This window comes from Somniosus microcephalus, chromosome 4 (genome assembly GCF_052327205.1).
Source record: "Somniosus microcephalus isolate GS21.2 chromosome 4, FLI_Smic_1.0, whole genome shotgun sequence".
Lineage (NCBI taxonomy): Eukaryota > Metazoa > Chordata > Chondrichthyes > Squaliformes > Somniosidae > Somniosus > Somniosus microcephalus.
In genome coordinates, this window is record NC_140990.1 from 238608329 (window position 1) to 238622446 (window position 14118).

The window sequence follows — 14118 nt, forward strand, 5'->3', positions numbered from 1 at the left end:
AAGCAAATCAAATGTCAATATCTAAGCCCGTCTCCGCCCTTGCCTCAGCTCATCCGCTGCTGAAACCCTCATCCATGCATTTGTTACCTCTAGACTTGACTATTCCAATGCACTCCTGGCTGGCCTCCCACATTCTATCTTACGTAAACTTGAAGTGATCCAAAACTCGGCTGCCCGTGTCCTAACTCGCACTAAGTCCCGTTCACCCATCACCCCTGTGCTTGCTGACCTACATTGGCTCCCGGTTAAGCAGTGCCTCGAATTCAAAATTCTCAACCTTGTTTTCATAAGAACATAAGAAATAGGAGCAGGAGTAGGCCAATCGGCCCCTCGAGCCTGTTCCACCATTCAATAAGATCATGGCTGATCTGATCCTAACCTCAAATCTTCTATCACTCTCCATCCACCCGAACCCATGTGATCTCCCGGGAGAGGCGAAAAAACAGATAAAAAACACAATGGCCAACTTGGGAGGAAAAAATCTGGGAAATTCCTCTCCGACCCATCTAGGCGATCGAAACTCATCCAGGAGATCACTCTGTCCCTATATTTTCTACAGTACTTACCTTCTGTAAAGACGATCTCCACCCCAGCCAGGAACAGGAATAAAACCATCTCCTCAAATCTAACACAGAATTAGAACACAGTAGGAGCAGAACCAGGCTACATGGCCCCTGGGCCCACTCCACTACCCACAGGGCCATGACCATTCCGAACCTAGAATCATGTCCAATTTCCTGCCCGCTCCCCGTAACCCTTAATTCCCTTTACTTCTAGGAAACTATCTATTTCTGTTTTAAATTTATTTAATGATGTAGCTTCCACAGCTTTCTGGGGCAGCAAATTCCACAAACCTACCACCCTCTGAGTGAAGAAGTTTCTCCTCATCTCAGTTTTGAAAGAGCAGCCCCTTATTCTAAGATTATGCCCCCTAGTTCTAGTTTCACCCATCATTGGGAACATCCTCACCGCATCCACCCGATCAAGCCCCTTCACAATCTTATATGTTTCAATAAGATCGCCTCTCATTCTTCTGAATTCCAATGAGTAGAGTCCCAATCTACTCAACCTCTCCTCATATGACCACCCCCTCATCCCCGGGATTAACCGAGTGAACCTTCTTTGTACTGACTCGAGAGCAAGTATGTCTTTTCTTAAGTATGGACACCAAAACTGTATGCAGTATTCCAGGTGCGGTCTCACCAATACCTTGTACAACTGAAGCAATACCTCCCTATTTTTATATTCTATCCCCCTAGCAATGAAAGCCAACATTCCATTGGTCTTCTTGATCACTTGCTGCACCTGCAGACTAACTTTTTGAGTTTCGTGCACCAGGACCCCCAGATCCCTTTGTACTACAGTACTTTCCAGTTTCTTGCCATTAAGATAATAACTTGCTCTATGATTTTTCCTGCCAAAGTGCATAACCTCACACTTTCCAGTATTGTATTCCATCTGCCAAATCTCTGCCCACTTACTTAGCCTGTCTATGTCCCTTTGCAGGTTTTTTATGTCCTCCTCACTCACTACTTTCCGTCCCATCTTTGTATCATCTGCAAACTTTGATATGTTACACTCGGTCCCCTCCTCCAAATCGTTAATATAGATTGTAAAGAGTTGGGGACCCAGCACTGACCCCTGCGGAACACCACTAGTTACTGATTGCCAGTCTGAGAACGAACCATTTATCCCAACTCTCTGCTTTCTGTTAGAGAGCCAATCCTCCACCCACGCCAGAATATTACCCCCAATCCCGTGATTTTTTATCTTGAGCAATAATCTTTTGTGTGGCAGCTTGTCAGATGCCTTTTGGAAGTCTAAATACACTACGTCCACTGGTTCCCCTTTATCCAGTATGTTACTTCCTCAAAGAACTCAAGCAAATTTGTCAAACGTGACTTCCCCTTCATGAAACCATGCTGAGTTTGTCCTATTGAATTATGTTTATCCAAATGTCCCGTTACTGTCTCCTTAATAATGGACTCTAACATTTTACCAACCACAGACGTTAGGCTAACAGGTCTATAGTTTCCAGCCTTCTGCCTACTACCCTTTTTAAGTAAGGGTGTTACATTAGCAGTTTTCCAATTTGCCGGGACCTTTGCTGAGTCCAGGGAGTTTTGGAAAATTATTACCAATGCATCCACAATCCCTACCGTCACTTCCCTCAAGACCCTAGGATGCAAGCCATCAGGTCCAGGGGATTTATCCGCCTTGAGTCCCATTATTTTACCAAGTACCACTTCCTTAGTGATTTTAATCGTATTTAGCTCCTCCCCCCCCCCCAGAGTCCCCTGTTTGTCCAGTGTTGGGATATTCTTGGTGTCCTCTACCGTAAAGACTGATACAAAATAATTGTTCAGCGTTTTTGCCATCTCCATGTTTCCCACCATTAATTTCCCGGTCTCATCCTCCAAGGGACCAACATTTACTTTAGCCACCCTTTTTCTTTTTATATAACTATAGAAACTTTTGCTGTCTGTTTTTATATTTTTTGCAAATTTACTTTCATAATCTATCTTCCCTTTCTTAATCAATCTTTTAGTTATTTTTTGCTGTCTTTTAAAGACTTCCCAATCTTCTATCCTCCCACTAGATTTGGCTACCTTATATGCCCTTGTTTTTAGTCGGATACTATCCTTAATTACTTTACTTAGCCACGGATGGCTATCTTTTCTTTTACACCCTTTTTTCCTCAGTGGAATATATATTTTTTGGAAGTTGTAAAATAACTCCTTAAATGTACACCACTGATCATGTACCGTCTTACCCTTTAATCTATTTTCCCAGTCCACTCTAATCAATTCCGCTCTCATAACTTCATAGTCTCCTTTATTCAAGCTCAGCACGCTTGTTTGAGATCCAACCTTCTCACCCTCTAATTGAATATGGAATTCAACCATGTTATGGTCACTCATTCCAAGGGGATCCTTTACTAGGACATTTTTAATTAATCCTGTCTCATTACACAGGACCAAATCTAAGGTTGCTTGCCCCCTGGTCAGTTCAGTTACATACTGCTCAAGAAACCCATCCCTAATACACTCAATGAACTCATCCTCAAGGCAGCCCTGCCCAATTTGATTTGTCCAGTTAATATGATAATTAAAATCCCCCATAAATATAGCTGTTCCCTTATTACAAGCCTCAACTATTCCCTGACTAATACTCCGTCCAACAGAGTTGCAACTGTTCGGAGGCCTATAGACTATGCCCACTAGTGTTCTTTCCCCTTATTATTCCTTATCTCTACCCAAACTTTCACTATCCTGCTCCTTTGACCCAATATCATTTCTCTGTATTATAGTGATTCCTTCCTTTATTAACATAGCCACCCCACCTCCCCTCCCTTCCTGCCTGTCCTTCCTGATTGTTAAATAACCTGGTATGTTTAATTCCCAGTCATGGTCACCCTGCAGCCATGTTTCTGTAATGGCCACAAGATCATACCCATATGTCGTTATTTGTGCCATTAACTCATTCATTTTGTTACGAATGCTACGTGCATTCAGATAAAGAACTTTCAAATATGTTTTGTAACACTTAGTTCCTGTTTTTTCCCCTTTTAGTACTTTACTTTTTACTCCATACCTTCTGTCCCTTCCTGACACGTTCTGTTTTTTAATTCCCCCACTGCTACCTAAGTCTATGACCTTCTCCATTGTCATTTCTATTATTTGCTCTCTAGAAACCTCCCCCCCACTAATTAGTTTAAAGCCCTCTCTACAGCCCTAGTTATATGATTCGCCAGGACTCTAGTCCCAGCACTGGCCAAGTGGAGTCCGTCCCAACGGAACAGCTCCCTCCTGTCCCAGTACTGGTGCCAGTGTCTCGAGAAGCAAAACCCATTTCTCCCACACCAGTCTTTGAGCCACGCATTTAACTCTTTAATTTTATTTATCCTAGCCAAATTCTCTCGTGGCTCAGGTAATAACCCAGAGATTATTACCCTTGAGGTTCTGTTTTTTAACTTGACCCCTAGCTGCTCATACTCCTTTAACAGAACCGTCTTCCTTGTCCTATCTACGTCGTTTGTACCAACATGGACCACGACAACTGGATCCGCCCCCTCCCACTCCAAGTTTCTTTCCAGCCCAGAAGAGATGTCCTTAACCCTGGCACCGGGCAGGCAACACAGCCTTCGGGACTCCCGCTCTTGACTGCAGAGAACCCTATCTATCCCCTTAATGATACTATCCCCTACCACTACAACATTTCTTTTTACTCCCTCCACTTGAATGGCCCCCTGTACCACGGTGCTGTGGCCAGGTTGCTCATCCTCCCTGCAGTCCCCGCTCCCGCCCTCACAGGGAGCAAGAACCTCGATCCTGCTTGACAAGAGTAAGGGCTGCGTCTCCTTCAACACTACATCCTGGATCCCTGTTCCTTCCTCACTCGTAGTCACACCGTCCTGTCCCTGGCCACGGACTACATCTGCAGTAATTAATTTCATAGGTGTGACCACCTCCTGAAACAGAGAGTCCAGGAACTTCTCCCCCTCCCTGATGTGTCGCAGTGTCTGAAGCTCGGTCTCAGGCTCTTTAACATGGAGCTTGAGTTCCTCTAGCAGCAAACACTTATCGTAAATGCAATCACCGTGAGCCTCAATGGGGTCCACCAGCTCCCACATTTCGCAACAGTGACACATCACCTGTTCACCCATATCTATGTAATTAATTAAATTTATTATTATTAGTTATGAAGACCCTCTGCCCCGATATAGATGATACTATTACACCACTATTCAATAGGACTTACCAACTTAAAGGAATAAAAGAGAAGGAAGAAAACCAACCAACCAGCTGATCACCAACCTCCTCCTTGAATACTGTCTGTGGGACCTGTTTGGTTGAGTCGTCTCGCTGCTCCGCTTCTGCAGTGCTGTCTAAGCCTGGGAGAGGGGAACAAAACAGAACAAAAAACACACCCTCACCTCCCACTTGCCCGAACTCTCCCTCTTACCAAACTCTAGCAGCACTCAATGCACAGCACTCCATGCACAAGCACTAGTCCCACCCCTTTTATACCCAGATTCTACTTCCGGTTTAAACTCCCCAACAGTTTAATATACACTTAAAAATTAAACTCACTTCAAATAATTAACTTTTTAACACACTAAAATTCACAAAATACACTTAAATGACTTTTCTCCCTCTTACCAAACTCTAGCAGCACTCAATGCACAGTACTCCATGGCCTCGCCCCTCCCTATCTTTGTAATCTCCTCCAGCCCCACAGCCCCCCGAGATTTCTGCGCTCCTCTAATTCTGGCCTCTTGAGAATCCCTGATTATAATCATTCAACCATTGGTGGCCGTGTCTTCAGCTGCCTAGGCCCTAAGTTCTGGAATTCCCTGCCTAAACTGCTCTGCCTCGCTACCTCTCTTTCCTCCTTTTAAGACGCTCCTTAAAACTTACCTCTTTGAACAAGCTTTTGGTCACCTGCCCTAATTAGTCCTTATGTGGCTCGGTGTCATTTTTTTGTCTTTTAATACTCCTGTGAAGCGCCTTGGGACGTTTTACTATGTTAAAGGCGCTATATAAATACAAGTTGTTGTTGTTGTAAGTTGGATATCCAGGCCACAGCTTCTGGTGTAACAGCATGGATATCTTGTAGGCTGCCTGCGAATTTCCTCTGAGGGCAGTACTCAATGATATGCTCCAGGGTCTGATTAGAAGCTCCACAGTCGCATAATGGGGATGCTTTAATCTTCCATCTATGGAGAAGGTGGCAGCATCTACCATGACCGGTTCTGAGGCAGTTGATGCATGTCCACTGTTTGCGAGGAAGGTTTGATCCTTCAGGTTGTACTGTGGGGTCCGCTATAAGGAATCCATTCCGTATGACGCAGTTCTTCCAAGCATTGCACCATTGCTCATCAAGGCTGAGGGGAGATCGCTGAAGGGCTTTGGCGATGGTCCAAAATGGCCTTCTAGATTTGAGATGGGTTGGTGGTAGGTTGTTCAAGTCGGCCTGGATCGGCATGTCTTTGCTGGTGTAGCGGTTGTATTCTCTGGAGACAGCATATTCGCAGCGTAGGTGTGGTGATGTGATGTTTGCAAGCATGGACAGTCAAGGTGTTGGTGTCGATAAAAAGCGTACCGGTGATAATTCTCATGGTAGAATTCAGCTGGACATCAACGGATTTGACATGCGGACTTGATAGCCATGCCGGAGAGCAGTACTCTGCTGTAGAGTACTCCAGGGCGAGGGTTTGAGCATCAGCTACCCATGTGGATCCAGCGAGTTTCTGGATCAAGTTGACCCTACTCTTTATTTTCTTCCCAAGGTCCTGGAGATGCTGTCTATATGACGGTGTGTGATCAAGCGTGACTCCTAAATAGGAGGGTTTTTTGGCATGGTTTATCTCTGCGCAGCAAAAGGAGACTTTCAAAGCTTGGTTTGCTTGATGGGTGTTGAGTTGGAATGTCGAGGTGACGGTCTTTTGCAGGTAGATGATGACAGCCTTCTCGCAGCCCACCCTGTTACGTGATCTTAGATCACAACTAATGTCATCTCAAAGGACACCGAACTTGTCGTTAAGTCGACCTCCCGATGACAGCAGCACACCAAGAAAAATAGTGCCATTTTGATCCTGTGGGGATCTTTTACATCTACCTGAGAGGGAAGACGGGGCCTCGGTTTAATGTCTCATCTGAAGGACGGCACCTCCGACAATGCAACACTCCCTCAGTACTGCACTGGAGTGTCAGCCTAGATTTTGTGCTCAAGTCTTTGAAGTGGAACTTGAACCCACAACCTTCTGACTCCGAGACGAGAGTGCTACCACTGAGCCACAGCTGACACCTGGATTCGGGTAGGGATTGGGGGGAGGGGATAAAGTACCCAAAAGGGGAGAAATGAAAGACAGCATAGCTAGATGACAGGAAGGGGAGGAGACAGGAGGGAAGTGCTCAAGAGAGGCTCAAAAAAAATGGAAATAGAAGTAATAGATCAGACCTGGAGTGGCAACCAAAATGCACATGAGAATGGATACAGAGAGAATTCAGGTTAAGTAGGCATGGCAGAGATTTGGAGACATGTCTTGGTTGTCAATGAAGGACAGAGAGGAGTTGACATGAAATAGTCCAGAGTGAAAATCTGATATCCTGTGAGGAGATGATATCGACTTGTAAAAGAAAATGCATTTGTATAGCGCCTTTCATGACCTCAGGACGTCCCAAAGTGCTTTACAGCCAGTGAAGTACTTTTGAAGTGTCATCACTGTTGTAATGTAGGAAACGTGACAGGCAATTTGCGCACAGCAAGGTCCCACAAACAGCAATGTGATAATGACCAGATAATCTGTTCAAGACAGGGTGGAGTCAGCTTGGAACACCCAGGAGCCAGTGTCCCGGTTTGGCGACAGTTGTGGAGAGGGTGTGGATCTAGAAGCTGTTGGAGGGGCATTGCATCAGTGGCCTACTGGTCCATTCTACTGGAGGTTGTCCAATGATATCAAAGGTGGAGTGCAGAGTCAACCATGAGCAACAGAGGTTGATCCAGGGGTACATCGGAGTTGCATAGTGGCCTTGGGTGTTCACAGTGCATACCAGTGGATTTGGATAGCAAAGGAGCAAGGAACCATGGGAGTGAAACCCAAGGAACAAGAGCAATGATGTGCAGAGTGCTAGGCGAGGATGAAAGTTAAATCCAGGGGAGCAGTGCAGATGAGGGAGCTGGTTCGAGGTACAGCTGTAGGGAGATGAGGAGCACACAAGATCAGGAGCTTGAGAAGCCAGTCCAGCGAAGGATGACTGCGGAGTTCTAAAGGATGAGTGAAGTCAGTGATCACTGGAAGCAAGGGTAAATTAGCAAAGCAGAGATGATTCAGCCACATGGAAGCAGAATCCAGAGCAAGATGGAAACTAGCAGGAATGGATCAAAGCTAGCTCAGGGTAGAGTGAAAATTCTCAGCGGAGGAGCAGAAATCTGAGCCTACAGAAGCAGACTTCAGTAGAGAAATGGAATTCAGCTAAGGAGAAAGTGGATATATGTCCAGGGCTCAACACAGCACCAGAGGAAAGCAGTGCACTAAAGTATAATTCTGAAGTGCAGCAGTTGGGGAATGGGCACTGTAGGCTGCAACAAGTTACCTTGAAGGGCAGAGCAGAGTCACAGCAGCCAAGGCATACAGTGTAGTCCTGATAGCAGAGGAGTGAGTCCAGGTGTCTGGGAAATCAAATGTGAGCCGAGTTCCAGCTATTGAAAACAGGTAACAACACAGAGCAAGCTAGAGCGGGGGATGGGCAAAATGCTCTGTAAAGGTAGTTTTAAATTTTAAACTCTGTACAGGTAGCTTGAATTTGTAGATTGAGCTAAAATGTACTCCAGATTACAGGCAGAGAGTCTTAAGCAGTGGAGGAAACATGGCTACCAATGTTGACTCTAAGGGGGAGAAATTCAGTATCGCCACATTTGGGGCGCGATTATCGGCTGGGTGCAAAGTTTAGCGCCTGGCGCTAATTATCGCCTCCGACTGCAAACTTGGCTATTATCACCCCCTGGAGGTGATTGGAACACTAAATCAGGCGCTGCACAGCTGTCTTAAGGTGCAAAGGCCGAGGAGCGAGGCGCTAACTCAGAGCGCTGGCGAAGCTCATGTGGTGTCAGTCAGCGATGGAACACAGACACACTGTCGCCGGGATTGGGTCGATCTTGCTCTCCATCCACACCCTGCTCATTGCAGCCTTGAATCTAGGCCTGGAGAGACCTGTACATCAAACCTGTTGGAAAGAACAATGGAGAGGCCCAGGAAAGAGCTCAGAGTGCAGCCCCCATAGTCTCTTCTAAATCGATGCAAGGAAGATCAAATAAAAAAGAACCTGCAAAGTGCTGCTTAGTACCCAAAACTCCTCAACACAGCTTTGAATATCTCCTGCAGTCTCTCTCTCTCTCACTCAGAATGCGTGGTGAAAAGATTTTGCCGACAAAAAAAGGCAGGAAGCGGTCGCCTTTAAATAGCGCTCCCCCAGTCCCTTCCCGACTGCAAAACGCTCCCCTCAACCTTTCGTTGCTAGCGGCAGGCGGTAAGACGGGGCGCCACTTAATATCCGGTCCGGGGCGTTGCACGCTCGACTGACGTCACGATCTGTGGGCGCAGGAGATCGTGGCAGTAGTGTCTAGTCAATTTCATGAGCGGCGCAAACATCGTCGCGCACGGGCGCTAGTTACTTGCGCCACATTAGCGCCCTCTTAAGGCGCTAACGGGAGGTGCAAACCAACCGAATTTTTCCCCCTAAGACTGTGAACAATGTGTGTTAATTCCATTTACTGTTGCAGATAGATATGAGGCCCTGATTTTTCCTCCATTATATTGCCCAAATCGGGTGGGATAGTAGCAGAAGCAGTGGGAGAAATCAGTGGCCAACCGCAACATCCCCACCCCAATCTGAAATTCCCTTCCCCAGTCCCTACTTAGACCACCGCTGACTGCCACTTCTGCCCCTACCAAAGAAATACTGGCGGGGAGGCAGGCGCTGGGTTCATGACCCTTTTCCCTCCCATCTGCTCTCCCCAGATCCACCAGTAAAGGCTGGCGGTATTCTCTGGAGTAGTGGTAAGAAGACCCCGAAGTCCTTTGATGGAGGGAGAGGGACTAGTCGTGGCCTCCTTTGCTTCCATTTTGGCCTGATTGCTTGCCTGCTGAAGGCCTCTCAGTCTTGTTGCACACTATACATGGAATTGATTTGAAAACAATGTACTGGTAAGATTTAGGTACCAAGAAGTTGTCTCTCTGCAAGCTTTTATGTTTTGATGTTCATCGGGTGGGCGGTGGGTGGGGCAATTGGGGGACGCCCAGCAGCTGGTAGGAAAATTTTTGTGGGGGCCAGGATGAACAATCCTGGCCACACAAAAGTCATTTGCAAGGCTGGTTAGGAACATTGTCATGAGCAGTCTGCAATAGTCCCTTTAAGAGCCGCTAGTTCAGCGGCTCAACACTCAGTTTCACTGGGCAGTGCCTCCACCCAATGGAAGACCAAAATTACATCAGAGTCCTAAATACAGCGTAGGATTTAAATATTGGAATGAGGCTCGTGCCTGTTTCGTGTGGGAGTGCTGACTCTTATTTTAAGGCCTGCTTGAAAACTGTGTTGAATGGACCTGGGGCGGCAAGTTAGCGGTAATTTAAAAAAAATTGTCTGCCAACATGAGTGTTCACGCTGAAAAATGGTAGGCAAATGAAACGTGCCTCCATACTCTTTTAAATGTTAGTGAGACTAAAAATAAATAATTATACTGCTTTTCAGATATGGTCTAAGTTATGCAGTAATCAATTAGCCCTTTGAATACTAAATAATGTTTGCAGATTTTAAAGCCATAAAACAAGATCTATGAACTGAATTTTTCTACCATTCTAATGCAGAATATTTTAAAAATGAATGAAATAAATGCATTACACCACAATATGTTTCTTAATTTAAAGCATATACTCTATTTTGAATAAAGAAATATGCAATCTTTAAGTTTTTGATTTTGTTTCAGACAGTAATCCTCGAAGGATTAATAAATTGCCTTTTTGAGATGTTGAATAATGAAACTGTTTTCTTGCATAACCACAGATATGTCAGTATATTCTGCTGAGCAGCTTTATTTACTGGGCCACATGTGCAGTGGAAATCATTGGTGCTCTAATCCAATTTATTTAACTGTTCACTACTCCCCCTACAGTTGCCTTGAATGACTTACACTGGAGTATTTTGCAGTTATTTTGTGATACAGATGGACTTGCTGGCTATTAAATGCAAAATGGAGTTTGTCAAACTGAGACAGTTAATTGCTTTTGTCTTGTTCATTCTAAAAGAAAAATACTTATTAATAATCCAATATGTTACAATTTCAAACAGACGTGATCTGTTCATGCATTGATAGTCTATTTATTATATTTATATTGAGTATATTTATGTAAGTGTGCTTAATATGAAGGAGACTAGGCATTGTAAGCAGTGTCCATAATCCTTCAGTGGTTCTTTGAACTAATCTGATGGTCAACTTTTACGTGTTTTTAAAATAGTATATTGCTGAAGTTATGACCAGAAGCACACTGGTACCGGAAAACAGGCAAGCATGAAAGATTAATGTAATCTTGCAGGTAATGATGCACATTCTTACACAAAAAATCCATCTGCAAGTGTCATGTCAGTCAGCAGAAATCTTTGATGGGTAGATGCAGCTGGGCCGTCTCTTCTGGCAAAGCTGCCCTAGAAAATGCTAAATGTAGTTATGATGCTTAGTGCCATCTGCAGCATGCCAGCTCATCCCATCTTCATTGGCATTTAGAATGCCACATAGGGCATAAACACAGTAGAGATGGCAATGTGGAATGACAGATTCAGACCCTCTGGAGAATGCAGGCTCTGGTGTGTAGCTTTGCCACCTTCCCCCTTACTATCATTTGATGTCACTGGTATTTTCCTGCACTTCATATTTTTATGTTCAAGGTAATATTTCTGTTCCTTATTTCTCTAATTATAAATTAACTTAACCTTAAAAATTAAACTGTACAAAATCTAATTGTAGTATGCAGAAGTAAAGATAGATAATTAGAATATACAAGAATATTCAATTTTGGAAAAATCAGTACTAACTGCCTTGGCATCTAATTATGTTTTTGCATTGCTTTTTTCTTAATTATATAAAATACACTTTCTAGTATAATTTGCCTTTTATAGCCTTACCATATGTTCATACATATGGCAACCACAAGTTCAAAGGTACCAATTTTTTTTTTAAAGCGTTGTCAAATCTTCAGATTACTTCATTTTGTATTCCTGACCATGTCTTGCTTTTGTAGTTACAGAGTATGAAGGACATGCTTTTTCAGTTCTCAAGGAATGTGATATTCAAGAATTTGATGGGTATGTAAACCCTGAACCAAAGCCATCAGAATATTTGTTCAATTCTGTCACTGTGATGAGTTTCTCCTGAAAGTAACTCCTTCTCCAAATGGTTTTCTGATACTGTATCAACAATGCAATAACTAAATAACAATAATCAGCCATTTGCAATTGAAGTAATTTTTTTTAGACAAAGAATGCTTTTGTATATTCACAGCAGGTGGGAGTTTAATTACCTGTTCTGTAAGCAGTGATGAAGTACCTTCATGCAAAGGACTGCTGGTATCGAGGTTTTATACAACAGTTTATCTCCCCGGTGCTTACATTAGAATCAAATTTAGCTCTCTAATATTTTCTGCTCTTGTTTACAATGTATAGTGGCGACACTATCATATGTGGTCGAGGACTTAAACATTGTCATTCTCTGTTAATGAAGAAAAAGTGATAAAGCTGACTTCTGCTTACATCAGAACTTACATCTGCAATTCATACTTCAAGATAGTCTGTCACAACTGAGATGTTTCATATTAGTCCTTTGACTACTGAATAGCTTTTCAGGTTTCAATATTCTTTTGTATGGCAATTGTAAAAATTGATTAGTGCATGTTTTTAATCATTTTAACCTGTAATTACCTCCTTGTGTTTAGACACTACCCTAAGACTCTTTTTCCTTAGCTGTCTGTCACTGGTCTATTTAATGTAAGGTCTCCCTCTGTGTCCACTCCTCACTCATATTGGCTGCCACTCCAAACCCAGGCTCTTCACTTCTTTTTTGACAAATTCCTCACCCTGCACTGCTCTCATCTCCACCAGCTATGCCCCCTTCTACCTTTTCCAGTACCATGAACCTCTTAATCCCTCTGCTCATTCAAAAGCACTCCTAGCTAACCTTCTCTCCTGCCACCAACCCAAGGATTGAGCCCCTCTTTAACAAGTACATGACTTCCCTTTGCTCTTTCCTTTGTATTCGCTGCCATACTTGGGCCGCAATTTTGTCATTGGATGCGGGTTGGGAACGGGTCAGGTGGTTTCTGGCTTCCAGTCCCGCCCCCAACTGCATCCGGCCCACGGACGTGATTTTGCGTTGATTGACCTTGTTAAACCCGCCCTGCGGGCTTGCCGGCCAATTAAGAGGAAGCCGGTCAAATGATGTCATTTGATGACGCGTCATCTGCCGGTTTTCTTAAAGGGACCATGCACAATTTTTCTTTGACTGCTCATTTCTCAGTGTTTGACAGCATTGAGGTGCTGCAAACACTGACAATCACTGTACAAAGGGGAGCTCTTGCACCCAGGCTCTCCAATGACTCCCTCCATAGGCTAGAACAGATGGCAGCTGCAGGTGAGGTGACAGAAGCGATCTGTCACTGGTGAGAGAGGTTCTCCCAATGAGGTGGAACTAGACGTCGATTTCAAAACTTGTTACCTACAGAAAAGTGTAAATACATTAAAAATGATTATCCCAACATATTACTTCTGAAACTCACCAGTGCACCATTGGATCCTTCACACCACTTCTGCAGCTGTCATCAATGCAGAAACATAACAGCAGGCTCACAACACGCCACACTTACCTGGTGTGGTGTCCGGACATCAAGAAACCCAAGGCTGACCTGCTGAGTATCTCCAGCATTTTCTGTTTTTATTTCAGATTTCCAGCATCTGCAGTATTTTCTTTTTGTGACATTGTGATCACTGTTGCTTTCCCACTGAAACATGCTCCACTTGCCCCACTTCATTTCCCAGAACTAGATCCAGCATTGCTTCCTTCCTTGTTGGGCTGGAAACATAAGAAGCAGGAGTAGGCCATATGGCCCCTCGAGCCTGCTCTGCCATTCAATAAGATCATGGATCTATCTCAGCCTTGAATATACTCAACAATTCAACATCTACAGCCCTTTGGGCTAGAGAATTCCAAAGATTCACAACCCTCTGAGTGAAGAAATTCCTGCTAACCTCGGTCTTAAATGGCCGACCCCTTATCCTGAGACTGTGCCCCGTAGTTCTAGACTCTTCAGCCAGGAGAAACAACCTCTCAATACCTACCCGGTCAATCGCCCTCAGAATCTTATATATTTCAATGAAATCACCTCTCATTCTTCTAAATGTCAGAGAATAAAGGCCCAATCTACTCAATCTCTCCTCATAGGACAACCCTCTTGTATAGCGTTTTTCACAACCTCAGGAAGTCCCAAAGCACTTCACAAGCAGTGAAGTAATTTTGTTGTAATATAGGGAACTGCAGCAGCCATTTTATGCACAGCACGATCCCATAAAC

General features: G+C 44.2%; 1 protein-coding gene across 10 annotated transcripts in view; it reads left to right on the forward strand.

Moving 5' to 3' along the window:
- Nucleotides 1-14118, forward strand: part of cerkl (CERK like autophagy regulator) — a 270368-nt gene that overhangs the window by 138758 nt on the left and 117492 nt on the right. For 8 of the 10 annotated variants that reach the window (XR_015078153.1, XR_015078154.1, XR_015078155.1 and 5 more), the window contains one exon: nucleotides 11798-11861. The exons of the other annotated variants lie outside the window; for them this stretch is intronic. Coding sequence is in view for 5 of the 8 variants with exons in the window: in XM_085985970.1 (XP_085842096.1) it covers nucleotides 11798-11861 (64 nt within the window). In the remaining 3 variants the exon portion in view is untranslated. The remainder of the gene's footprint in view (nucleotides 1-11797; nucleotides 11862-14118) is intronic. 10 annotated transcript variants of the gene reach the window in all.